The 27,708-nt window shown below is 37.6% G+C and overlaps 1 protein-coding gene across 2 annotated transcripts; it reads left to right on the top strand.

Annotated features, from left to right (window-relative positions):
• Positions 1-385: 385 nt before the first annotated feature.
• Positions 386-25,318, top strand: TAMM41 (TAM41 mitochondrial translocator assembly and maintenance homolog). 2 transcript variants are annotated; one of them, XM_050904778.1, is made up of 9 exons: positions 386-523; positions 1,985-2,164; positions 3,930-4,022; positions 8,989-9,139; positions 11,444-11,589; positions 13,805-13,970; positions 16,177-16,239; positions 24,053-24,161; positions 24,682-25,318. In XM_050904778.1, exons 1-8 carry the CDS (start codon positions 386-388, stop codon positions 24,127-24,129), a joined length of 1,014 nt encoding a protein of 337 aa, XP_050760735.1. In that variant the 3' UTR covers positions 24,130-24,161; positions 24,682-25,318. The 2 variants fall into 2 exon arrangements, with proteins under 2 accessions (XP_050760735.1, XP_050760736.1); XM_050904779.1 differs by lacking the exons at positions 24,053-24,161; positions 24,682-25,318 and adding an exon at positions 20,397-20,434.
• Positions 25,319-27,708: the final 2,390 nt, after the last annotated feature.

Genomic DNA, 27,708 nt, shown 5'->3' with positions numbered 1-27,708 from the left:
CTTACCGGCGGGAACGCGCTATCCGGGGCTCCGGGACACTGAGAGGCCCCGGGCGCGGGTCGCCGCCGCCCGCCCGGAGGGGAGCTCTCTCAGCGCCGCCTCAGCGGCCGCGCGCCAACCCGCGGCCGCCCCGCCCGGGCCGCGGGGAACCGCCGCCCCAAGGCGGGAAAGCACCCGCGCCGGCAGGCCGAGCCCCGCCATCCCCACGCCGGAAGGCAGAGGGCGCTGTGGCCGGCGCCGCCGCCCCCCTCCCGGCTGCGGCCTCTCTTCCCCGCGCCGCCGCCGCTGCCGCCTTCTGAGCCGGTGGGCGGGGAGAGGCGGCACGGCGGGAAGGCGGGCCGGGCCGGGCCAGACCAGACCAGGCGGGCGCTGCCTGGCCGGCGCCATGGCGTTGCCGGTGCTGTCGAGCTCGGGGGTGAAGTTCCGGCGGGTCCTGGCGCACTTCCCTCAGGAGCTCAGCCTGGCCTTCGCCTACGGGTCCGGAGTCTTCCGGCAGGCGGGGGCCTCGGCCGGGTACGGCGAGGTGAGCGCGGCGGCCTCCTCCGGCCCGGGCCGGCCCCTCGGGGTACCCCCCCAGCCGCCGCGGTGTGTGGCGGGGACGGGCGGGAGGGCTGCCGTGGCCGTGGGCCGTGTTGCGTTTCGGTTAGCGGCGTGGAGGTGGCGAAGTGCGTTACCTGGAGCTGCCTCTGGCCCTGTGGTTGTGGCTTGTGCACGAAAAGGAGCTAAAAACTCCAAATCCCTTACCAAATAGCGAGTTAGCGGGGCGGGTGTCCCGGTCGGTGCCGAGGCAGAGCGCCAGGGTGTGCTGACTGCCCGGGAGGCCTCCGGGGTGGTCCCTGGCAGTCGTTCTGCAGTTGCGTGTGGTTCAGGTGCCCCGGTAGCCTTGTGTCTGCCAGCTCTGTGTCAGAGCTTACTTACTGTTGGTTTTAAAAAAAGAGTTACAGCTTGTCCAAACGGTCTGTTGCTGTGCACTGTATGAGGGTAACTTAAGCAAAATACATTGCCGCACTTAAGTAGCATCCTTGGTGCTTCCTCATCGATTGGAGGCCAAGCTGCTTGGAAATAGTGGTTTATTTTGTTTTGGGTTTTTTTTGGTGTATGTGTTTGACCTTTTTAAAAATGTTAATAGGCAGTATTGCTCATTATGGCTTGCACAGTAAGCACTCCTCACAAATGTGACTTTAAATGTGTCTCATTTTCCTTTCTGAAAAGAGAAAAACAGAGGATAATAAGAATTTCAGAGCTCTAACAGCATCTCATCCTCACACAAAAGAATGGGGAGGAAAAGGTAGCTAACAGACTATCTTTTTGGTAGTATTAACTGACTAGCTAAGATGCCTCCCAGAATTAGGAAGCCACAGAGAGGTAGGCCTAATGAATTTGAAGGAATGTCACTCCAAATATGAGTTTGTTATAGGTATGAGTTGTAAACTTGTCTGTGTGCAGGCAATGTGTGAACTAATTTCTTCAGAAGAGCAGGGCATGCACTGTACATTACAAGTCTTTGGAGTTTGGATGGTTTTGTTGACAAAAGCAAGTGAATGCACTAGTAGTGCAATTTCTTGCTGCCAGCTCTCAGATGCCTTTGTCTGCCCACATCTCCCAATTCATGGCCTGGTGTCTTAGCAAAAGTCCTGTTCATTAGCAGTTTAAGCTGTTAAGCTGAGCTGGGAACTATGATGATGGAGATCTCATCACATGCTCTGCTCTTTTGGAGGGTTGAAGGTTGGTCCCTTAACCAGGAGGACAGGAAAATTTTGGACCGTCTCTGCTAGACTGACTGGAAAACATACAACTTCCTCAGAACCTTTTAAACTGTATCTGACAGTAATGCTTGTGTTTTGGACTGATTTTTTTTTTTTTTTTTTTAACTCATGGAAAATGATTAGCTGGAAGTTTGATTCTGTGTATATCTTAGCTTAATATGATTAACATTGCTTGCTTCCTGACATATAAAGCCCACCACTTTTCTCCTTATCCACAGAACAATATGCTGGACTTCGTGTTTGCTGTTGATGATTCTGTGACCTGGCATATGATGAACTTGTTAAAGAACAGGAGTCATTATTCCTTCCTAAAAGTTTTTGGGCCGAAACAGATAAGTAGTATACAGAGCTATGGAGCAGGGATTTACTACAATACTTTAGTGCCATGTAATGGTAGGGTAAGTACAAGTAGTTTGAGTAAATTAAGTCAAATGTTTGTGTGTGAAGTATTGAAATTATTAGCTCAAAGCAGATTTCTGTGCAGAAAGCAAATCATGTAGATTGTAACTGATCCTTAACTCATGGTATCTTCAATATTTATGTCTCAAAACTGTTTCACAAACAGCATATTAATTAAAAAGCAAACAGCAGCTGCTCTCGCACTTTAAAAATGTGAGCAATGTTTGGAATTTACAACTAAAGCACTTCAGAAACTGGATTTATATTCCTTATTACTTGCTGTCTGCCAGTTTTGGTGGTTGTAAAGTGTATCGTGGGGAAACAGGGCCTTAATTTCAGCAGTTGACCATGTAGTAATAGCAAAGCGGATTCTTACTGCTTGTTTGACATAAAATGCAAATATTTAACCTAGCAAGTTGGAATTGACATCTGTGGTGTTTAACGGCTAGCATCCTGATCTGTGAAGTCTGGGTATAATTAATAATTCTAGGTAAGTAGTACTCGTCCAGCGAGCTCTACTCCTGCATCTGTGTATAGACTGTGTTTGGTAAGGAGGAGTGCAGATAGGAGTCAGGGGAGGGAAACACTGCATCTGTCTGTCTTGGTGTTGATTTTGAGTAACTTCTGCCGTGTGGTAACAAACTGTACATAGGGAAAGCACGTTCTTTTAAGAAAGATATGAAATGAAATGAAGGACAGTCATGGAAAAATGCCATGTGAGCAATATATACCTAACTGAAGTTTCTCAGAGCGTGCGTGGTTGCAATAATGTTGGGTATATGTCAGAATTCTTCATAGAAAGTTGGAGAGATAGATAAAGTAGTCTATTATGTACTTGCTATTTTGTTTAAAGGCATCTGTATGAGGCAAGAACTTGGGGTTTAAACCTTGTTCGCTTTACGTAAAAAGGGATTTTGGATTTTATTTTGAGGACCAATGATCTTTGCTATGAAATTCTGTTCTTGGCTCTTTATGCCCTTATCTCATGCTGTAATGACTCAGTCATATCACAGTCAATGGTCCTTTGTTATCCAGAAATTCTGGAGTTGGCTGCCTTGCTGTGGTGATAGTCTTTGGAAACTCAGTAAGTGCAAATTGGTAACAAACTGTTGAAAGTTCATCTTTTTTCCAGTTACATAAAATGAACTACAAAATCACAATTTGCTTTCTAACATCAAAGAGCAAAAGAAAAAACTCCCTGATATGCACCCCACCCCCCAATAATGGTACACATAAATGTCTAGGGGTTTTGTTTATTTTAGATCTCTGACAAACTATTTCTTGAGTGTTTTCGATATGATAAAGGATACTGTGGTTTATTCCAACTATTGTAACGTTTGGCTGGTACAAAACTGATCGTAACCTTTCCAAAATCTTTTTATGAACAGTTGTATTTTAATGTTCAGATCTCTTCAGTGTCAATGTCTGTCTAGACTAGGTTTGGGATTTAAAGTCTTTTGCTTTAGTGATTGATCCTGGGGGGACTTTATTGTAACTTTGATTCTAGAAAGGATCTTAAAGAGTTCTGTGCGTTCCACTTTCTTTTTTTTCCCCAGAAGTTTGCATGTAAATAGGAATTTTTTTTTTTTACCTCCTGTGTTCATTGAAACATTTTAATGTTTTAATGCTATGCATCCAGTTTTTTATTGGAGGTGTGTGTTCCTTAGAATTAATGACAGTTATAGTAAATAAGTAGTAAGTTTCATGTAGTGAAAATGGTGCAGGTATACGGTTTTTCAAAACCTTTATTTTGCTTTTTTCCAGATCATAAAATATGGTGTAATTAGCACTGATACCCTGATCGATGATTTACTTCACTGGAAAACCCTCTATGTTGCTGGACGCCTACAGAAACCGGTAACTGTTAGTCTGTTCAGTTATCTGTCTTGAAATGCAGGAAATTAAAGGGCTAGAAAATTATCAGTTGTAGATTTAACTTTAACTGTTAAGGATCTATGCATCAGTACTGAACAAATAATCTGCCCTGATTTAGGGGTCTGGTCTTAGAGGGGTAACCTCTCAGAAAGGAAGTGAAAGGTAGTGCTTAATGATATTCTGTGTCATGTGAAAAGCAACTAAAGGTAAGTATATTAATCACAGCTTTCTGCCTGTAGTAAATATTGAATAACTGGACTATATTAACTCAAAGTCCCTTTAATGTTAAATGTAATATTTGCCTTTTATAACAAATTATAGGAGTCACCAAAATTCAATGCGGTTAAATAATGGAAATCTTTAAAGATGTACTGTCTAGTTCATTGTATGGTTAAAGTATCTATAATTGACCAAACCGTGTGTTAAGCGTATTGGTTTTTCTTCTCCATGTTTGCGTCATAAAAAATACGAGGTCTTTGCTTTCCCATGAGTGCCTGACTCAGTGTGCTTTCAGCAGATGGCAGCAGTGCTAAGTTAAAATTTCTTAAGAGGAGCGGGGGAAGGAGAGGAGAACTCTGTTCAAGTCTTAGAACAGAAGTTAATTATGCTTTTAACTAAAAATTGGGGGTGAAAGTTTGAATAGATTGTCTCAGCACTACTGGCTTTTCTGTATCTCCAGAGACGTATTATAGCATGATGCAGGTTAGAACAGCTGTTATCTTTACAAAGAATGAAACTTAATGCATTGAGAAAAATAACTGAAGGAAGAATCCTGAATTTCACATTAACAATGAATAGGGAATATTTATTTTCAGTGTAACTGCATTTGCTGCTGCTTTGATTTATTTTAGGATTTTTAATCTTCTTAGTATATACAAATTGTGCTTTGTATCTTTTGATTAAATTCAATGGGAGTACCTACTTGCACAAGAAGGCAGAATTTGGTATTTTGTTTGGTTGCTAACAAGACAGCAGAGATATCTTCACACATATTTGTTTAATAGATAAAAGAAGAAATCAGTCCAAATTATTTTCATAAAGCTCACAGGAATTTGCATTGAGTAAAGACTGCAGAACTTAAACTAGAATTTGACTGGAAGATTACCTGGTGAATGTTTAAACTGTCTCTTCCTGTAGAATCTATAAAATTGCTAACTGGGATTTTGAATGTTATACTGTGTTGACCAAAAATGACCAAACAATTTGTTTAGATCTGTTGTATGGGTTTCAAATGTCTGCTGGTTCTGGCTTCACAACTGGTTTGATGTTTTGATATATATGTTGCAAGTGGTAGTGATAGAAAACTTTTTTTACCTCCTTAAAAATGTACAATAAGCCTCTTTTGGAGGGGACACACGGTTAGGTTTGTTTTCTTATACACTATAATCTCTTACATACCATTTGCCATTTGTGCTAGTTCTAGACACAGTTGACTGAAGCCAGATTAATATTGTTTAACAGTTTGGGAATTTTCTCCTCACTCTCATATAGAGGAGGAAGAGCTCGGCGCCTTTGTGTTGTTCCATTACAAAGCTGTCACTCTATGAGTGAAAGCTATCCAAGCTATTCTAGCACATGAGCTAAAACATTTGCTCTGGCTTAAAAATCTTGGCTTAATTTTCACTGGAGATTTTGTTTCTGTTATAAACTGGTTGCCTTGACCAAGTAATCTTTCCAGAATGTTTGGCAGAATAGATGAAGTTTGGAATTGCCACTCGGAAATGCTAACTTTTCTTCCCAGGCTTCTTTGTTTGTGTTAAAAGTTTATTGGCTTTTCATCCTACATGAAATTTATAACGCCGATTAGCTAAATTCCCATTCAACTGTATTGAAAAATTGAATAAACTTAGTTGTAATTTCTCCATAACTGACAGGTTTCCTGAAAAAAAAAATAATGCTGTACCTAAAAAGTAAAATAAATACATGCAAGTGACACATAATTTGTTTTCAGAGGAATAAGATTTTAAAAAGCATCTGAAGTGTTACTGAATTTTTGTTAAACATAGAGTGTAAGTAATTGCTTTAGTGTAAGCCGCTGTATTTACTGTTGTCCTGAAGAAACTATTAAGAGAAGGAAGTGTTTAATAAAATGAGGTGAGAGAGGGAGGAGTATGAATAGTGTATAGAAATATCTTGTACTTTTTAGAGAGGTCTTGGGAGGTTTAGGTTTTTTGTAATATAAAGATTCCCATGAAGGAGTGACAGAGCACATATTTGTTTACAGAATTTTTCCATTGTCCAGATCTCTAAAAACATTTTTTGAAAGAGAATGGAAAAGTCCTCTTATCGTGATATTTAGCAGAGTGTGGATGTGGCTAAATGGCAAACTGGAATAGTGCTTTTGACACCTTTCATTCTATAATGAGATTTTGTGTATTTTGTTTGTCTGTAAGTATCTTTGTTTACACATGCCTGCAGTTTCTTGTGTATGAATTTCCTAGCAGTGAAGGTAGTACATTTCCTACTTTAAGCTGTTGTGATGACTGCGGGTCATGCTTATTTATAAAATTGAATATATCCCTCATTTAAAATATTTAATAATTTTAAAGTCTCTACTGTTAGTTAACTGAATTCTCTGTATACTGTAAAAACAGAATAAATTGGCGGCTTCTTTCCCCCAAATGTGATATCATACAGTGAATAGTTCTGATCATAAGTTCTCTGTCCTGTGAAAAAGCCTTCCTTGACTTTGGTCTTCTTTCAGATTTACCCCAAGAATCAACATTCATCCGTGTCATACCTGGATGATAACTATTGCGCTCTGTCTTCCTGGGAGATTTCTAGCTATCTGAACTGTTTAAAATTTGTTGATAAATGGTATCACTACTGCACTGTTGCAAGCATTCAAATTTTGAAGCCTAGCGTATTATTTCCCTTTGAAAAAATTCTGGTTTATTTTAGGGAGTATTTTTAGCAAAGGAGGAGATTATTCCTTTTACTTCAGTAAAGCAAGCCTGTGGTCTTCCATGAGGAGGAACAGCATCTCTGCTGAGTTTCACATTTTAAAAGGCTGTAACTGTGGTGTTCTTAAAACATGTCCATAACTTGCTGTTATTTCCAGGGCTAGCCTAGAGTATAAGCAGTTTGTGTGACTACTTGGAATGCCACAGACTTCTCTCTTCTGTCTTTCCTTAGAGTTTCCCTGTAGCAGCAAGTTATGAAAGTACATATAAGTAAATTAGCTGATGAGATTTTAAATATTAGTTTATCCTCATGACCAGCCTGTCTTGTTTATTGCATCTTATTTGAACAAGTCTGTATGCATTCAGTAAACTTCTCCATGGTTTTCAAGGAAATAAAATTTATTCTGGGCAGATGAATGTATTGTATTTTAATGTATTTTATCATTGTCTTTTCATTCTAAGGCTAAAAAATACAAAGTAATTTGCAGGAGAAGTTAGGAGGAATTCTGAAGTGTTCGCTTGTACAGTGAACTCTTTATTTTTAGAATGAAAATCAAAGAAGGGAAAACATCCTTCAAAAATCCACCCTGGACCCATTCCAGACTATCGTATAGATTTGATGTTAGGCAAACCCATGCTTTAGTGCAGAATGATTGAAACAAGCAGCCTGTATACTGTTGCATTCACCATCATATCACAATGAGATATTGTTCTGGTTTTATCCCTCTTAAAGATTTCACCATAATTAAAAAGTATGTTCTGAATATAGTATTGGCCAGCCATGACATTGCTTTGTCAATGCCCTTTCTCTAAGAAGAATTTTGTGTAGCAGATATGTCTGATTCTCATACTTTCTTTACTGAAGGCTAGGTTCTTCCCCCCCCCCTCCCCCCCCCCCCCCAATTAACAGAGTATTTACATTTTTAAAGAAAAAGATTTACTTGAAAGGATACCTTAGCTGTTTCAGGTTATATGTGGGGGCAGAATTTCAAGTAATACTGCAACTTATTTGTGTGTGAATGGGCTTTTGGGGAGAAAAAGCAAGTTGGATACATTTGTTCATAACTGCCAGTGGGTTTGCATTTTAAGGTATTCTAGAGTAAACAAATATTAAGAAGCTGCCCTTTATAAGCAAGACAGTATTGCTTAACCAGAAAACTTGAAAAAGACTGAAACTCACAACAAGCAGGTATTCTTGGGAGAGCTGTTTCTGAAAGAGCATAGTTAGCCATCTTGTAAACCAGGCTGACTTCATCTGTCTAATGTTCTATAATAATATGTTTCTATATTTAGTTCTTACTGGAATAAAAAGCAGATCTTCAAGTATATTTCTATATCCTAGGTGACTGGATTCTGTAGTTGGTCTTGAACAGCTTGAATGTTTCCTACAAATAAACTTTTCTTTGTGGCACGTAGAAGCAGTGAACTTCAGTGATCTGTTCTTCATGTATATGTGAGGTTCCCATTGAGTTCACATTCTGCTCATGCAAAGTGCAAAATAAAGCCCTGCTTCTTCTAGGGCGACAACCAATGTCTAAGAAACTACTTGAAGCATATGATATAGGAGTCCCCTATTAAAAAAAAAAAAAAAAATAGAATGAAGATGAATAGGAAAACTTACCTCTTTTTCTGGTATTCCATTCTCTTTCAGTGTGACAGTGGCCTTTTTTTCTTATTGCCTAGTCACATACGAAGTATTTCTGTTGATGCATTCATATTTACTGTTTTGATTAATCCTAAATTCATAAATATGAAAAGGTGAATAGCTCTTCAGAGATTACTTAATGGCTGTTGCTTATAGCAGTTCTGAATGTGTTTGTAAAAACAGCCTTTTGTAGCAGGCTGTTCATTCTTAAAAAGATGTTCCTCTCTCTCCCACTGTGTAAACAAAAGGGGACACTCTAGTCGTTATTGTACCATAATAATAGGATCTAATCTTAAATAAATTTCTTATTTATTTTTCATGCTGGATTCAGTAACATCTCTAGCTCCATCTTCATCAGCACTTTCCTGAAGTCTTGCTTCCAATGACTCTGCTTTTTCAGGTGAAAATACTGACACAGAATGAGAATAGCAAGCTGCAAGCTGCTCTTGTTAGCAATCTGAAGAGTGCAGTCACAGCAGCCTTTCTCATGTTACCAGAAAGTTTCTCTGAAGAAGACCTCTATATGCAGATTGCAGGACTCTCCTATTCTGGTTAGTATATGGTGTCTAAAGTTGCTGAGGAGAAAAGCTGTAGTTGGAGCTGTTGTACCACAGTAGAAGTCTAATGTATAAGAAGTCATCTGCTCTCTTGCTTTGGGCCTACACTGTTGCATGCTCCAACAACTATATTTTAATGCTGTGTTACATAACCGCTTAGAAAGACTAATTGTGCTTATTCATAGAAAATAGGTATAGGTACAGCAGGAAAACTTCTTATACCTGCTTGATTTATGAACAGCTAAGTATGGGTGATTGAATATGGTGAAATAATGTGGTTTTTTCCTGTTTGTATGGATTGTATTTTGGTTTTAATGGTTCAAAATCTTGGAAAAAAATTTTTCCACTCTGTGTAATGTTGATTCATCTGATAGTCTGACCCATACTTTGTTATCTCTTACTTTTTGAATGTGCTGTGTTTAAGGTTCTTATTTAGTTAACTTAAAGATCCAGATTATGATTCTCCAGTGTACATTTAACACTCACCTCCTGGTTGGTATTTGTTGACTTTTTTTTTTTTTAGTACGAGAATTTCCTCCTTTCTTTGGTTATGAAATTGGTATGGAAAAAAATTTAAGAAATTACTCCAAACGACTCTTCAATACAAGATTTAATTGATACAATTTAATTCAGCATTGCTTTTTAAATGTTGATATCCTTCACTATGAACGAGTTTGGTTGGAGTTGTACTTTACACAGCACTTTCTTTGCTCATATAGAAATGCAAGTTTGGCTCTTAAAAAAAAAAAAAGCACAGGTAGGCAGGTGGTGTTTATAAGCTGCAGCTTGGCTCTACTGAGGAGTGTTACTGTTCTTTATGTAGTACTTCTCTGCTCAGTTTAGATTGCAACTTGTTCAGCTTTTCCTTAGCAGTTTTTTTTCTGAATAGTTACCTGTTTGAAAGTGACAATAAAGAGCGTAGTAACAGTGGGATGGCTAAGGGTTGCTAACCAGGGATGTTTGCTGCAGGGCTGCATACCTGCCCACCTGAAACCTGTCCAGGAATGTCATTAGATTCTTGGTGAGCACTAGTGACCAAGATACTTTTTTATATATCCTTTGAAAGAGTGCAATTAACCAAAAACGTGGGAGATCAGTTACCATGCTGCAAGCTGTTGAAATTGGCTGTGTGAACAAAGCTAAAGCAATAAGACTTCTAGTTGGGAATGTTCAGGAAAAAGGCTGTCAATGACACGTTTGTGGATATTTTATTTTGCTGCCATTTTGTTAAGTCTTAACCTTCTCAGAGGGTATACTCATAGATAAAATTGATTTTATGTGTTACTCTAATCAGTCTCCTTGGAGACTGCTGAAAAGAGTTGTTCATGCTTTAATTTGGAAAATGTTTATCCTTTTATTTTTTTATGCATTTTTTTGAGAGCCGTGCATCAGTACCATTTATATGGGAAGTGTTTCTTTTGCGGCTTGGCATAAATTGAAATAAACTAAGTAATGCTAGCAAGTTACCACCTTGCAACAACATTTATCTCCTGAATGTGGGAAGCGGGAAAATGAATTGATTCACGATTTTGTTTGTTGATATGTGCTGCACTGAGCCTCTAACTCCTGGTTGGTAACCCTGGAAGCTACCAGGGTAGTACCTAATAGAGGTAGATGAATGCTCTATTACAGACTGACTGTTTTTTCACTTACTCTCTTTGAAACTTTTCAGTCATGTATCATAAAAGAAAGTGTAAAGGTCAGTAATGTAACAGTGGCGTTAAAAGGAGTTGCTTTTTGAAACTACTAACAAAATACGTGGCTAAGAGGAAAAGGTGATACTGTGATCTTACCGTGACTGCCATTAGCTGTACTTCAGGTACTGCCCTTGAAGTGCAGAGACAGTGCAAATTATTTTCTTTCAATACTGGAAAATTGAAGGTTATTTGTTTCTGGATACAAAGTATTGGGGGTGGTCAATTTGTTTAGTAATCTGTTGAAACTGATGTATGGTTGCAAAGAATATAACTGTGTTACTGGTACTTTGGAGGCTGAACTTGACAGCTGGAGGTTTTTTTGTTGTCGAAGTGAAAATGTGGACTCATGGGTTGATGACATTACAGCATATCAGAGGCCACATAACAATTCTGAATCTTATTTTCTGTGCTTGAAGGTATTTGAATAGTATTTTTTGACTATTAGAAGGTGAACCTTATTGTGGATTATATAGGTATTGGTAGAATTGGAGAATAAAGTTTTAGATGACAGCTTTGGACTATGTTGGTTTCTGTTATATTCTCCTCCTTTGAGTTTTCAGTTTTTTCCTAATGAATTAACTGTTTCTCTTTTCTTGACTAGGTGATTTCAGAATGGTAATAGGAGAAGACAGATGGAAAGTGCAGAACATAGTGAAACCTAATGTTCCCCATTTTCAGAAGCTGTACAGTAACATATTACAGGACTGCCCTCAAGTGGTATATAAGCACCATCTGGGAAGGCTAGAGGCAAGTGTTGTTCTTTTTTTAAAACATTTTTAAAACAAGCAAGTGGAAGTGCTTTATCAGATTGACAGAAGGCAAGAATTATGCCATACACTAAGGAGAGCAATTGTAGTCACTGTACTTGCTATTTCTTATGTTTCTGTTGTTTAGTTAATTCTGCAACCAGAAGACTTGCCATAAATACCAGCCTCTGCATATGTAGTACTACTGTTCATTTTCTTTGAGTATGGGCACAGAACTAGAGCCCTAGCAAGGGAACAAGAGAAGATCATTTAAAAACGTGTGTTCTAATGACTACCATATGGAAACAACAGTCTAGGAAGTGATGAATAAACATATGGTTTGTGTTAAAAAGATTAAGCCGTAACTTAGAGGTGCAACTTTCTGCAATCAAAAACTACATCTTGCAAAAAAACCCTAGAGTGCTAGTTATGAAGATCAGTTGACTACACCCAAATGAAATTCTGGCATTATCTTTAAATACCCATACTAAACCAATTTTTTCCTAGTATTTGGGAAACAGGTATCCAAAATGACCAGTATCTTGAATTCCATCTTTCTGGCATAAGGTGTAAGTGTAACATTGCAATTAGGGGAGAGATGCCACAGTCAGGGGTCCAATAGCAATTTTTCCTCTTGTAGTATGCATGTCCGATTGTCAATATTCAAGTGTGATATACATTTCAACATGAAGTTACAAATAGCGTGGGTTGGCTCATGGACATGGGTGTCTCTTCATCCTCAAGTCACCTTGGTAATTATCTCACAAACTCCTCCTTTTAGGACATGTCTTTGTTAGAAACTGAAGTACAGCAGCTTGACTACAGTAAACAATTTTACTGCAACGCTTTGGAGTACAGCATATAGGTGAATCTGTATTATACTGCAGCTGTCTCCATGTTTTCTTATCAAAGTGCTTTTGAACAGTTTAGTGGAAGAAGTATTTAAATGAATTTTGAAAAGAATCAGTAATGCTTTCTCCAAGAAAATGGCTAGTTAGAATAATACTCCCTGTTGTGTTACCTTTAAACAAATCCTGGTAGCATACTATGAATATGTTGTTGGATAATAAATCTGTCCATAATTCCGTAATAGTCATCGACGCTGCTGATAAAATGCCATCATTGTACTGTTGATTTTGAGCAAAGTGCTTTAATACTTTATTCCTCACACCTTGGTGTGGTTATTGGGAGTTACTCCCCAGACTGAAGATAACTGCTCTTGGGAGTGCTGTTTAACGCAGAATAGAAACCCCCTTCTCCGAGTATATGTCTCCAGAGTTACAGAGAAAATTCTTTCTTAAAAGATTCCTCAAAAACAATTGAAGGCAGACACTAGTTCTTATAGTTCTGGTTCAGGCGTGGATTCCTCCCACATAATGTTAAGAGCTTGCTTATTGTCGGCTCCCTCTGTAGTCAGTGGGTGATTCATCTGGATATCATTTTCTCCCCATTGACTAAAGGGAGTGTATAGGGCAACTAGACTCCTGTCTGATGTCTCCATGAACTGTCTAAAAAGTTGTGTGGGAGGAATTGAGCGCTTCATATTTTCCTCCAGTTTTGGAGAGATCTGCTCCATTATGCATTTTTCAGTATTTGTGCTTACATGTTGTATAAATGTGTACAGGCCTGCATGTTGGTATCATTGTATTCAAAAAAGGGTCATTGAATTTCTGATTTAGATTGGAAAATGTGGGATGAATGTTTCCTTCAAATTATACAAACCAGATGTGGTTTGAGTTTAAAGCAGAGAAAATCTTTTTCAAACTAAACTTGAAATGTGTGTGTGTGTATAGTTTGATTATATTCAGGCAGAAGAAACTGAGCTAAGTGGTCTTTTGGGAACTTTTTTTTTTTTCATTGTAGTGTACTTATGTTTCCAAAGGAAATTGGATAAAGCAGAAATTATACAGTTTCAATGAAAAGTTGCTTGCAGAGGCAGCAAGATCATGCGTATACATTAGTCTTCCCTTGGACAAAAATTAACATCTCTGCATTGAGTTATTCTTTAGGTTCAGAACTGAGATACTGCATTTCCCGGTGCTTGGGAAGTTTTCATTAGCATTGTCAATGACTTTTACAAGTGAAATGGATCGTGTTCTTTGAGATGTTTATCAGAGGTTAAAGATAGCCAAAAGACTTTTCTGACTTCTTTGAAAAAGAGAACTTACTTTATTAACAGTGAATGTTTTTACTGTCTTACTTTTTATAACATTCAGATTGATAAAAGTCCAGAAGGTCAATTTACACAACTAATGGCTTTGCCAAGGACTCTGCAACAAAAGATAACTTCTCTGGTAGACCCTCCTGGAAAAAACAGAGACGTGGAAGAAATTTTACTGCAAGTTGCCCGTGACCCTGACTGCGGATTTGTGGTGCATCAAGGTAGGCCTAGATCAGTGTCTGCAATCTCCTTTAAGACATGATAGATATACAGATTTATTGTATATGTTCTTCTAATTCAGAAGACTGATTTAGAGAGAAGGATGAAGAAAACGAGATTAATCATGAGATACATTCCTAAAAGCATGGGTTTGGATTTGTTTGATTGCAAACAGGTTATCTGAAATACTAGCAAATAGCATTCCTACTGATACAGACAGATATGTTTTGGTTTGGGTCCTGAAAGAAGTAGTCTTTAGGAATTAGTGTGGCCTGCTTAGACCATCTAACTGTTTGGGATGCTTACATCTTCAGGATTTCATTGGCTGGCATAACTTCATCTAAATACTAAGCTATGTATCCTACCAGTCATACATTGCAATGCTAAGTTAATTTTCTGGCTTGCTGACATTACCCTTCCCAGTCATCATAGTTAAGTCCAGATACGTGAGCTCTGGCAGAGAACTCAAGCTCTGAGGAAAAAGATTGAGGTGTTTCTCATCATCACAGCTTCTCTGAGGCAAGATTATGTCATACCAGCAAGTTAAAGCTAATGCTGCAGACATCAATGTTTTATTATACTGCCGAAAAATGAAAACGTTTAGTACTTGGAGAGACCTTTACATCTTTAAAGAACTTGACACATCTTAGTTCCAGGTGGCCAATTTTGCAAGCTCCTCGAGCGCAGCAAAAACTCCCTAGATGCCTGACAGTCACTGGGCACTAGCCAACTGCTGAGGGAGCTCTTACACTAATTTCTGTTTGGGAAAATAAAGCTCTGGAGAGTTGCAGTTCTATGTTGACAGTATAGGATGAATTGCACCTGGACATCAAGGTGTCCAGCTTCTTTCATGTCAGTCTATGGCAGCTTCTATGCTACTATGGCTGGACTGCAACAGTAATGTGATAGTAGCTGAATCTGGGAGCAGGAGTTGCAGTGTTGTGAGCTGCGTATAGTTTTAGAGCTCTGAGTTGTCCACCCTGAGCTAACTATCCTTGCAGCTGTATTTATGTAGGGTATTGCAGGCATGGCTGTGGCTGTGGACTGTGTACAGTGGTGCAGCAGTTCAGTGTCAAAACATTGGCTAGATCTAGTCTTCTCAAGCCAAGCACTTTATACTCTTAGGAGAACAAATCAAAACCCCTCTTTCACTTTTGTGGCCGAAAGATTTTCCCAATTCAAGAATCTAGGTAAAGGACAGGACAAGCCATTTGGTAATCCTACAAGACAAAGCTGATTACTCAAGTTGAATTGCATTGTCCCTAGGTATTTACTAGCTCAACATGATTTGTTCCCTTTTTCTCCCTACCCCCACCCCAAATTATTTTCCAGTGGACTATTGTATCCCTCTTACTTATTAATGGATTTCCCTAAGCTTTGTTCTTCATTATAGAAGTAGCTTTGAAAGAAGGATTTAAAAATAATATTTGAAATTATATTCTACATTCTGGTTAATGCAGAAGAATAACTTTGTTTGGAAGACTAACTCGGACTGCTGCATGTCTACATTTTTAAGTATTTAGTAATGTACAGTAGTTTTGTTCCGCAAATATCAGTATGCTTTTATATATATGTGTTAGAACAGATAAAACTTAATACTTTTTAAAAAAGTTTTAATGTTTTATATACTATTCCGTTAATACCTAAGAACCACTGGGCAATGAGAACTGAATGTGCCACACTGCAAAGTGGTAAACGAGCCTTATCTCCAAAAGCTGGTAATTTAAAAAAGCCAGACAAACACTGCACAATATGGGCATCTCTACTTGATCAGAGAAGTGCAAAATCCCAATTTCATATTGAAGTAAGCAATGAGTATAATTTGGTCTGCTCTAGAAAGTTAATATACCAGCACTTAGATGAAACAGCTCTGAATCCTTTGTGACTAATCATCTTAGTAGAGAAATAATGGGAACACTAAATAAATTAATTTGATCAATTCCTACTGGTTGTTATCTGTTTTAATATTGATTTGGGTTTATTTCTGTGTGTTATATTTAAAATACGTTAAAATAGCTTAGAGAATATTTTCAATTAGTATGACAAAGCAGAACAGAAACTTTCTCAGCTTAAGTGTATGTTTTACTTTCAGGCTGGCTTGATTGTATAACTGGAAAAATATTTAACTTTTTTGTGTATGTTGGAGGATAAAAAAATCCCCACAAAACTGCTAAGATGGGTAACATCTGTGTGCTTTTCTATCTGCAGGCATTTCAGGAATTGTGAGATCTTCCAGTATAGTGCAGAGTGCTAAAACCATACTAACAGCTGGTAAGAATGTGTGTGATTGCTATCAACATAGGCTTTATGATTTCACAAAGTAAAAAATATAAGGCCTCAAGACTGTCTTGTTACAAGATTTTAAAGAATAAACTTTTTGGGTGTCTAATTGAAAGCCCTTGGAAAATAAAAGTAGTATTTAAAGCAGAAGCTTTATATAATTATTAAGAAATTGTAACATGCCAAAAGGAATTGGAGTTTATGTGACTCTTAAACAAACAAACAAAAACCCCCAACAACCCAAAAGTAACAAAAAAACAACTTCTGACTTCAATTTCATTTTATATGGGGGCTAGATTTGGCTGACGTGCACTAGTTCTCTTTTTGTATTAAAAAATGGAAAAAATTACTTCATAATTCATTCTGGCTTTCTACGTGTGAGTGGATGCCTAAATGATCAGTACACAGTATTGGTGTGTTATGTAGACTATAAGGTTATTTCATCATAAAATAAAGGAGGGAATGCATTTTGAGGGAGAGAACTTTGACAGGATCCGATATTTTTGTCAGGCTCGGAAGACAGGTGTGTATTTGGAAACATCATGCATTCCAAACTAAGCCTATGCTTGGTGAGCATTGGATATTACTGTAACTCTCATACTTCAAAATTAATTACTTTAGAAAATGAGTTGAGTATTACAAAGTCAATGTGAGAGAAGGTGTAGAAGGGGAAAAAAGGACTTGCTTGTGTAGAAACGTGGGAAAACTAGGGATGCTTTTCAGCTGTCAGAGTCTTCTTAACTGAATGAAAGTTACTGCCAGTTACATAGCTGGAGCTTCATCCCGTTTTCTGAGTTCTGGAATAAATCTAATTTTAAGGTGATCTGATTTTTACATTTTAAAAAGCTGAAAGCACTGCAGCTCGATTTAAAAGAAAGACTTAAGACCTGAGCCTTCATTTACTTAAGACTATCTCCTGATCAGAATTTTAATTCCTGCAAAGTGAAAAATCCTTGCTGCTTGCATGAAGTTGCTCAAATAATTTTCTGAACTCATTCATACATATTCCTAATTCTTCCACAAAAGCAATTATATACAAATGATACCATTACTGCTTTTAAAAGCAGCTGTATAGTTTCCTACTGAGCAATCCTTATCCAGACTTCTACAGCTGCTGTTCCCTTCCCATTTAGTATTAAAGTTGGTGGCTCCATGTTGTACTTCCTATCTCCTTGTAAAGAAACACAGGTTGCCGTGTTCAGGACCATTAGTGGTCTGCTGAGTAAAATAAGCAGGAACAGTTGTACTTTTTATATGCTTCTGTTAATAGTCTAGTTCTATTAACTGGAAGAAGTCTGACAAAACTATTGCTTAACTTTTAGTAGCTGGAGGAGACTAAGGACATAACTCCATCTGAGAAAAGCAAATTTTTGTTTTATGGTAGTTAGGCATATTGCAGGTATTAGCTTCTAAGGTAAGGTTTCCAACCAAATAGGTGACATTCTTCTTCTAGGGTTTGCTGTCAAAATTACCTGCTAGTGGTCAAGACTTCTTGTATTGTAACATGCCTCTTTTAGAAATATCAGCTTGTATATCTGTTTCTAAATCCATGGAGAGTAGATTTTGTAGAGCGAAATAATTGGAGGGGAGGGGTCAAAGACAGCGTTACCATGTTGAATTCAGTGCTTGTTAAGGTTAGCAGCCTGACTGACCTGTGGAGCAAAGCTGTTTGTGTGTAACTGCAAGAGTATGAATAAAAATAGTTAAGCTTTGTCAGGTTATTTATGCTCCCCTTCTGTCTGTTCTGATAGACAGAAAATCACCTCTGGGAATTGTTAGCTCCTTTTGTGTGTCATGCAGTAAATCACTTACAGCCTATATTGTTACTAGGACTTCTGGGGGGTCCTAATGCATCTTTTAGTAGGACTTGTAATTTTTACCATGTTTTCTGTTTTGTGGACCTAAACTAGGTATTTGTGAAATGCCTTTTCTTTCCTTTGTCTTAACTGCTTTTTGGTTTATATATAGTGGCTTTTTTTTGTTGTTGTTTAAAACAAACTCTAGTTGTCTTCTAACCAGCCAGTTCCATAGAGTAACACTTATATTGAAAACTATATATTTTCTGGTAGTGCTTTTAGTGTTGAAAATGCATTTTTTGCAGTTTGATTCAGGTAGAGCAAACACTTGTGATCCTTTGCCTCAAACACAAGCCAAATTTGAGCAAGGAGGCTTGGGAGAGTTTCGTTTTCTTACTTTTAGCATAATTTAGTTTGGTTTATTTTAACCATATTTATGCACTTCTGCCAGAACCTGGCCAAAACCATTAGCAACAGAATTCAGGATTGATCTTTTGGGGCTACTCACAGATTATGTGCTGAGGGAAATGAGTTAGATTTGGAAAAGGAGCGTTTCTGGCATTTCCTAACCTCTGAATGTTGTTTAATGAATGCAAAGCTTGCCTGTAGAGCTAACCTTCCTGAGCGTTGCTGTGCAGGCCACCCTGGCTGGAGAAAAGGAGTCCTGCTGCTTCAGTTAGGATCAGGAGTGTGTCTGTAACGTGTGCCGCTGCACATAAAATGAGTGTTGCCTCACTTGCTAATGTAGGCATAGCCCTGCTTCCCAACAAGCCTGTGTGTGGGCCTTACTAGAGCACCACCAGTTTCACTCACTGAAGGTGGACAGAAGCACAGAAGTAGTATTTTTGTAATAAACCCCTACATTGTAGTGCACATTAAAGAAGAAATTAAATTTAACTGACCAGGGGCATGACCTCAGTGTGTTTCAGATGTGATGTTTGTATGATCTTCAGTGATCTTCCCTGGAGGGATAGGTTTCCATGGGTTGAGGAGTTAGTAGAAGCCTTTGCCTGTTTTTTTTTAAATATTTATCTCCAAACATTTATCATTGAGTTTATGTTAAGTCTTGCTGAATCTTGCTGTATCTTCTAATGAAGACTTTCTCCCAATCACAGTTTCTTAATTAAAAAAATTCGTCACTAGAGGGCAGGCATTAATGCTGTTCACCTTGCTTTGCCATTTCTTGGGCCCCTTACCAGCTAGTATTCATATAGATACATACTGTACACAGACAAAACATTGTGGCTCCTACATTGAAAGTATTTGCTTGACTCGTGCAAGGAATGTGTATTATAGGAAAGTGTTGAGCTTTTAAATTTAATCCCTAAGGATGCTGTATTTCTTTCTTCATTCTTTAACCAAATCTTGTCTAATGTTCTGTTTCCCTAAGACCTATTGTCACACTTTCTAGTAGAGACTTTAGGAAAAGTATTATGGCTCTGTCCTTCTGCAGTGCTTATGTTAAGAATAGTAGCTGAAATTATGAAAGAGATTCATGAAATCAGTGGCTCCATTAAATAAGCTCTGACTATTTTTTTTTTTTTCTTGCTGTTCCTAGTAACTGTACAAGTACTTTTGTCCTGTGTCTGCTTGCAAAAGAATTAGTTTTCATTACATGGCCATCATACTTTTTGAAATGTAATGGGGACACAAAATGATTTCCTTAGCTGATTGTTTTATCTTAACAACAACAAAAAAAAGTGAAATGCCTGCTCTCTGGTCTGTAGCATGGTAGTCCAATGTACAGCATGTTTCTAAATTAAATGTTAAATCAGGAATAGTCGTTGCTGAGATGGCATGCTGCGTATTAACATCATTGGCAAGGAGCACAAGCAAAATAAAGAATTTCAATCCATTTAAGAGAACTTTTTTCATCTTTCTCTGCCAATGTGGTTTTAAAGTTGAGCTCAAGCTCTATGTTTTTGTTTGTTGTTAAATGCTCTATTTAGTTTTTGAAAATGTGCCTATGTATTTCTTCGAGTCTGTGGTGAGATTGCCCCTCTGTTTCCCATTAGAGATGGCACCATCATTTGATTTATTTTCCCACATAGCCAGAGTCTGCATGGTCTTTGGGAACTAACTCTGAAGTTCTTATATTTAGCTCCTCTGAAGGAGATGTTGATACTTCTTTAGCTTAGATTTCTTCTTTATATCTTACTAGAGGAATGCTGCAAGCCTTGAAAATTTCTTACAAATAAAATACTATGAATTAAATCATCAGTGGAAGCAATTGTTCAAGATACTTTTAAGTTCGCACAAATGCTTGTAGCTACTCTGAATAACATTTGTTTTCTTAGAATTGGGATATTAGTATACTATATCTTCAAGGAATTTATTTTTTTTAACTATAAGGAACAGCTTTACATATAAAATATTCTGTAGATTTGTGATAACTGCTGTCTTCATCAGCTGCCTGAGCAGATGTTGCATACCACTGCACTTCACTGTAAATATGTGTAAAAAGTTTGCATGTGTCTGTGCATGATACACTAACAATATATAACTATTTGCCTCCACATGACAGCTCTTCAGCAGTATATGCATTAGTCTTTCTTTTCAAAAGGAAATAAAGAATACTACAGCCAGGCATATCTACCGGAAAACTTGGGGGACTTACAGCCAAATTACTATCTTACAACACTAACGCTTCCAAAAAACTGAACATGGATCCTTAAGTAAAACCAGATACAACTTATGTTTACACTGAAATTTTGTGGTCTTGATTCCATGTGCATTAGGTCTTTGTTCTGTATCGTATAGTGGAAAAATCTAAAGGGGAGGTGGAACCACCAAGTCATAGATTCATAGCTAAAGTAGAAAGACATTTTCATGTGGTCCAACTGCTTCAGATTCTGAGACTGAGCCATACTTACAACCATTAACTTTTACTACAGATGTGACTCATCACCCTGAGGGCTGCTTTAAGAAACCAGCTGTATGTATAAACCTGTATTTTGCTTTGTAGCATGATGTGCTAGGGTAGAAATGTAAGCATCTTATTACATAAGGCTCTAGTGGGTGGAGTTCAGTAGAGTGCTCCCTGCAGGGGGAAAATAGGAAGGAGAAAAATCTCTTTATGTTGAGCTGCTGCAAGAGGCAGAGCAGGTTGGCAAGCTGATAGTACAAGCTGACTTGCAGGCTGCAGTGCCAGCGCAGTTAATTACAGTCCTGCAGGGCTGTATCAGCTGTGTTACTCTTGATTTGCCACATGCTATACTGCGCTTCCAGAAGTACACTGACTTCATTGGAATGGCAGAACATCATCGATTCTGGCAGAGCAATTTCAGTATTCGAGGGGCTGTATCTTGGAAGTACAGTACCTAGGAGACTGGGCAGTAATTTTCAAAGCTGTACAGTTACATAGTTTGAACTTTGGAAACTGGAACCACTTCTTTCATTTATGTGTTATGCCTGAGCTCAGTCTGGCCTTGTTCTGCAACTGGAATTCTTACACTCTGTGCAATTTTAATGCAGATATGTGAGGCGCTTCAGAATTTACATGATTATTTACTTGTTATTTGATATGCTGCAAAGAAAAGCCCATCGTGACTTCATTAGTGTGCTTGCTTTTAGCAAAAACCTATTAAATATAGAAAAGTTTGAGCTTACATATGGAATGCACATGGTTTTGTAAGCTGAAAATACATGTATGGATGATTCCTTACAAAAAGGTAAAGTTGAGTTCACTTAAATTGCAATTAGAGACACAAGAAGTGCAAAACTGATTATATACAGCATATTTGTTATGATAGGCTTTTTACTCTCACATTCCTTCAGAAATAGAGCATGCACTTTTCCTTATTACTGCATACTCATTTGACTTCTTCTGACTCTAGACTGCTAATACTGAATGCATCTTTCACGTAAAGTGTTTTATCTACATTTGATTACTTTCTAAGGTCTTTTCAAAAAATCAAATATTATTGTACCCTTTCTGCCCCCCCCCCCCCCCCCCCCCCCCCCCCAATGTCCAATGTAGTAGATGGCTAAACCTAAGTCTGAGTTGCTCATTTGTTCCAGAAAATCTTTCCTTTCCTTGTGTTCTGGTGTGTCATACTGTGTGACTTCTGGCTAAATTGCTTCTGGGTACTTCTGGTCAGTCTTGTCAAGTAAACAGTGTTCTATTAAATAAACATAACAAAGATTGTAGTAAGTATAACGTACCATACTTTTTAATCTGTGCACATAAGTGTCAAAATTAAAGCTTTTTGTGCAGCATTAAAAACTTGCCTTTTCAGTTTTGAATTTGTAAGGGTGTGATTAGACTGTGTTGTAATCTGAAAAGTCACTCTGTTTTATGTTGTTTTATTTTTTTGTTTTGGGGTGGTTTTTTAATCAAAAAAAGCTGGAAGGAGGAAAAATAAGTAGCTCCACTGGTTAGGATCTCAGAACCCCGCTGAAATGCCAAGACTAACAATATTTTGTTTTTAAGTTTCCAAATACTAGATTTCTAAACCCAGCAAAAGGCTGTGCCTTTTTTTACTTTAGGTCTGTAAGAGAAGGTTCATCCCTGGTAGAACTTCAGAAAGTGTTTAAGGGTATACTTCACAAATTGTGTGGGAGTCATCCTCTATCCCTTCGTATTTAAAACTTGTAAAAGCTGGGAGGAAATGACTGCTGCAAAATCCTTCTGTATCTATGAAAATTGAGAAATGCCTTTCTTCGTTGTAGGCCTGGCATAATGGTATGGTATTTACCAAAGTTCACTTCTTGTGGGCTACTGCAGGATCATGCTAGAGTATGACAGCTATTCTGGCTTCATATGAGGTTTATTATAAACAAGTGACAGGCACGTTCCTCTGAAGCAAAATTGGTCCAGACAACATCCCTGTGACAGGGTATTCACACTAGTGTCCATGGTATACTTCTGATATTGGCAGTGTTGCCAAATTATAGCTGTTTGTCATCATCTCGTTATTTTTGCTTCTTTCAGTTCACCTGGGTATATGCCTTATTAATCTGGTTTTCCATACACATCATTTCAGTATTACCTTTTTTTACCTAAGGACACAGATGTCATTTCATTATGCAAGTCAAGCAGTTTTATTCTCTTGCAGATGTGCTATTCTCTCAGTTATGAAATGATAGCTGCCGTTAGTTAGGATGAGGCAATAACAAAATATTCAAGGAGGTTATAATGTACTTTACAACTTGTTGAAACCAGAACAGATTTCCACCTCAACAGTCAGCAGCACATTTCCTATGAAAAAAACAATTCTCTGTTTTCATTTTTAATTCACAAGCCTTTGCATAGCAATGCTCTGTGTTTGTTTGTCCTGGAAAGCTGCTGGTGGTGTGCAGTGTTTGATTACATTTAATCAAGATGGGCGTCAGCGTGATGCTTCTCAATTCTAACTGTGTAGAATTGGTCTACAACAAGGCAACCAAGTGCCTTATGTATAGCATCAAGCAAGGCTAACTAAAAACTGATTAGCAGAAGAAATTGGTAAAGTAGGATTTGGAAGTATAAAGCTTGTTGTCTACCAGTCATGCAGAGTTTGCTTGTCTTGCCTGAGCAGACTGTTCTTTTGTCCTGCTTCACCCCTCTCTCTGTCCTTCCCCTTTATCAGAAAGGGCTTGAAAAGCATAATGTATTGGTTTGGTGAGGGTCAGCAGTAGACACAGATGGTTTAAAAGCCTTCCTATATTTAGCATTTAGGAACAATGATGTAAATTAGAAGTTTCCCTTTGTATTAGTTAAGAGCTTTATCATGAATCTCTACGTTTGCTATACCTTGGTCATTGTCTATACAGTGTGCTTGTATGCAACATCGTCGGGCCTTCCGAATGAACCTATTCTATTTTGCATGCTTTGATACTTTTAAAAGTATTTTTTTGTGTCGTTATTTACTGTGTTATAAACAAGAAGGTTATTTGCCTGTCTGCCTGATGGATTAGGTTGTCATTCTTCTAAGGAAATAGTTAATGTAGTAAGAACGTAGTATTTGAGTTTGCCTTCCTAAATGTTGATATTTTCTGGGTTTCGTGTCTTTTTTTTTTTTTTTTAGGGGCAAAGAAATCTGTAACTTACAGTATGAAGAAATTATACAAAATGACAAAGGGATGGTTAAGGAAGACATCTTGAGTCTTGACATACTGTGTATGGGTAAATAAATGGTACTTTTTCTCTAAATATTTTGCAGATGTTGCTTTGCCTACTTGAGAAGATTAAAGTGCATTTAAGTCTGTTCTAATAATTTACATGCCCAATTTTACTACTAAAATAGAACTTTTGTTAGTGGGGGAAGGTTCGATGGTAATAGGACAAAGGAATTACACTCTGTAAATACTGAAATGAATTTTCCTGTATACTATAGCTTGCATTTTCAGAAACACTAAGCATAAACGCTTGATTGTACATATGCATTAAAAAACAAAGCCACTCATTTTCTATGTATTGCTAGCTTTATTTTCCAAAATATCCTCAGGCTCTTTCAAAATATTCACTGTCCCAATTTTAGTTCTGTCAGGGACTTAAGGAACTGGAGAGTCCATTGAGTTTTAAGTAGATATGAAACTGTCCTCTCAAAATACATTATTTCTGGACTTACAAGTTCATCCTTAGAATTCTTCTGAGGATGTTTACTGGGTGCTTCTGCAGGGTAGACTTCATGAAAAGTAAATTTTTTTTTCTCAGATGTGTGACACTGAATCCAAAAACTTCGACAATGACTTTCAGTGTGGGAAAGAGTATTTGAAATGAGAAGCTTGTCAGGTATCGCATCCTTTCATAAAAATTGTATGTTCCTTTCATGAGACTGAGATGACAACTGCCCAACTCATGGCTAAGCATTGTCAGAAGTGTCATAGTTGGAAGGAAAGTCATACTTTCGTTGACCTTCAGGACCTACTTGTGCAGATTTATGAAATGTGTGTTGTTTGGCAGAAGATTCTATCTAAGTGCTTAAAGTTGGGAATTTTATGAACAAAAGTACCTATCGTTTGATTCTTTATTATTTTTTTCCTGAAAATACACCTCACAAAGATAAAACTTGTTTTCCCTTGCTTAATTCAATTAGCTAAACTAAAGAAAATTGGACTTTTACATAACATGTTACATTAATCGTACCATTAAAGAATGGACATTTCTGGCAGTATTCATGTGTGACGCAATAAATTTGGAGCATCTGTTGTAAATAGAATATTTTTCGCACTAAGTCAGGTGGGTTTGCTAATTTGGGGTGTTTTTCTTAATAGAAATAAATTGAGAGAACACTTCATTTTACTTGTGAGAGTGTTAATGATAAAAATAATTTAAAGGTAATAAATGGAAATAAAATGTATCTTTCCTGATTAGCATGTATTTTTTTTCTTGTGTATTATGTAATCAGTAGGGCCATCTCAAGCTACATTTGATTTTGTGATCTCACTTAAAAAAAAAAAAAAATTATTGGAATGAAATTGGCTGCTAATTGTTTCCAGGGAGCAGTTCAAAGCATAAATTTAAGACAGACAACAGAAAATACATTATTGTATGTAATATGACTCATTCAGGCTTACTTTAATCACAGGGGAACTTTTAAATATTGATTATTTTAAAATATTTGAGTTTGAAATGGCAAAATTTGAATCCAGAGTCAGGAAATAAATGTGTCCCTTTTTTTTTATTATTTTCTTAGAAAATATTATTACTGTGAAATAGTAACTTTCTAAGGTCATAGGCAGATTCCGAACACTTTGCATTATCCGTTGATGATAGACCTAGAATTTTTAAGACAAATCCCCTCAAATGTCCCTTTTCTGATATTAGGAGGCTGACTATCCTTTTTATGGTGGCATATTCTGCAAAAGAAGTGACTTCAACTAGAGAATGTTTGTATGTATGGTAATAGCATTCTCTGTCCCTATCAGTAAGAGGCCAAAGTCCCCAATTTGAGAAGTTTATATTATACGAAACGGAGCTAGGGAATTTAAGCCACTGCTTAAATTAAATTAACCTTGGTTTTTGGCTGGATTTTTTTGTTTGCATGAAGAGGTTCCTTTCTTGATAATCTAGAAGTCTTTTATACAAAATATACCCTATCCGCCTTAAAATTAACTTCATATGTAGTGAAGACTTGAAATAGCCATACAATCTTTTACATTTCAGCATAAGCTCTAGTAAAAAGAAATCTGAAATCAGATGTTGACTTACTTAGGTATGCTCGGTGGAAAATTCTTAAGAACAGAGAATACTGATCCCAGTGGTAGAAACAGACCCCGACAGATACAAAGCTTTTGGACAAATGAACAGCATGAGAAAAGATTCAGGATGGAGTCATGACCTTCTGAATGAAATAGTTACCAGGTAAGAAGTGCAGTGCTGGCAGAACTGCCTGGTTTAGTCATCTAATGAGGTAACAGCTTTTATTTTTTTTGTCCCAAATGAAGTACACTGTAGGGGAAACTGTATATGGGCAGGAGCATGGACAAAAGACTGATTTGTACACCAGCAAGTGGGTGTTAGCAAATTGTTAGTAGGGTCCACTATTATTTGGGGGGGGGGGAAGTCCTCATCTGTGAGAGTCTGAGGCTACAAAAAAAATTTGGAAACTGAAATTGACACCACATAATGTATCAACTCCTCCTAGGAAACAGGACAATTTCAAAAATAACCCTCTGCATGAATAGTTTGCAGAATGATTTATTAATTTTATTTATTTTGAATGTAACTGAATTTTATATGTTCTGGGCTTTCTTTTGTAGTGGTGTTTATTAAGGCTGTGTTGGAAAGGGTCTAAGTGAGCCTCAACTCCTAAAGGAGAGGATGCTCACCACTGCTGAGGATTTGTCCTTGACAAATTCAACGAGATCACTCTTGGCGAAATTGTATTTTTCTCTGTATGTGTGTGTGAATTCTGTTCTTGCAGCCAACTTTTGGAAAATGAATACTGTAAGCAGAAAAATATAGTTGGTTTTATGTTTTTAAAAAATGCCATTTGCTGCACACTGCATTGTTAGAAATCTATTCCATGTACTGAATACATTACCAGATAATTAAGGCTAACAACTAAAATGTTATTGCAAATTTTGGCTCATTTATCTCCTCTTTATGTCTGTAAATGAAAATGTAACTATTGCATTTTTGTAATTCCCATAATTCCCTCAAGGATGCAGGCTTTCATAGGTGCTGTATAGAAATGTACGAGCTGAAAGAGAAAAAAAAAGGGACATCTGTGGTGCACAGATGGAGCGAAAACTTATCCACAGAATAAGCAATATGACCAAATAAAAAAAAAAAAAGTAGGCAGTGGCAAAACTAGACACTCTTACCTTTTAAGGAGCTCATTCCTTCCCCCTGTAATAGTGCAATTAAGTGAAGTTTTACATCATGAGCCATACTGGGAAGTAATATCATTGAACTAAACCATCCTGACCAACCTGCACTTTTTTTTTTTTTTTTTTTAGGAAAAGGTGAGGATGGGGCTTTTTAAACCTGGTTAAATAACAGCACCACAGGATGTGAAACCACTAGCTCATAAATTATAACTGCTTCAAGCACTGGTTGAGAGAGATTGTGTGTCATAAGATTGCCCAACATCTGGTTGAGAATTCTTACTAGCAGAGCATTTAATCACATGCTTGACTTAAAATGCATACATTACTACCATTGTTGAATAGGTATGTAAATCCTCTTTGAAACCAATGGCAACATATAGCTTGGGCTTGAATCTACAGAAGTAAA

Source organism: Gymnogyps californianus, chromosome 13, assembly GCF_018139145.2.
Source record: "Gymnogyps californianus isolate 813 chromosome 13, ASM1813914v2, whole genome shotgun sequence".
Classification (NCBI taxonomy): domain Eukaryota; kingdom Metazoa; phylum Chordata; class Aves; order Accipitriformes; family Cathartidae; genus Gymnogyps; species Gymnogyps californianus.
This window is presented reverse-complemented; position numbering and strand designations above follow the sequence as displayed.

Excerpts from the sequence above, each read along its gene's own strand:
- TAMM41 (XM_050904778.1), top strand. The coding sequence starts at position 386 with ATGGCGTTGCCGGTGCTGTCGAGCTCGGGGGTGAAGTTCCGGCGGGTC. Across the intron at positions 524-1,984 it reads CCTCGGCCGGGTACGGCGAG|AACAATATGCTGGACTTCGT; the intron begins GTGAGCGCGGCG and ends CCTTATCCACAG. Across the intron at positions 4,023-8,988 it reads CTGGACGCCTACAGAAACCG|GTGAAAATACTGACACAGAA; the intron begins GTAACTGTTAGT and ends CTGCTTTTTCAG.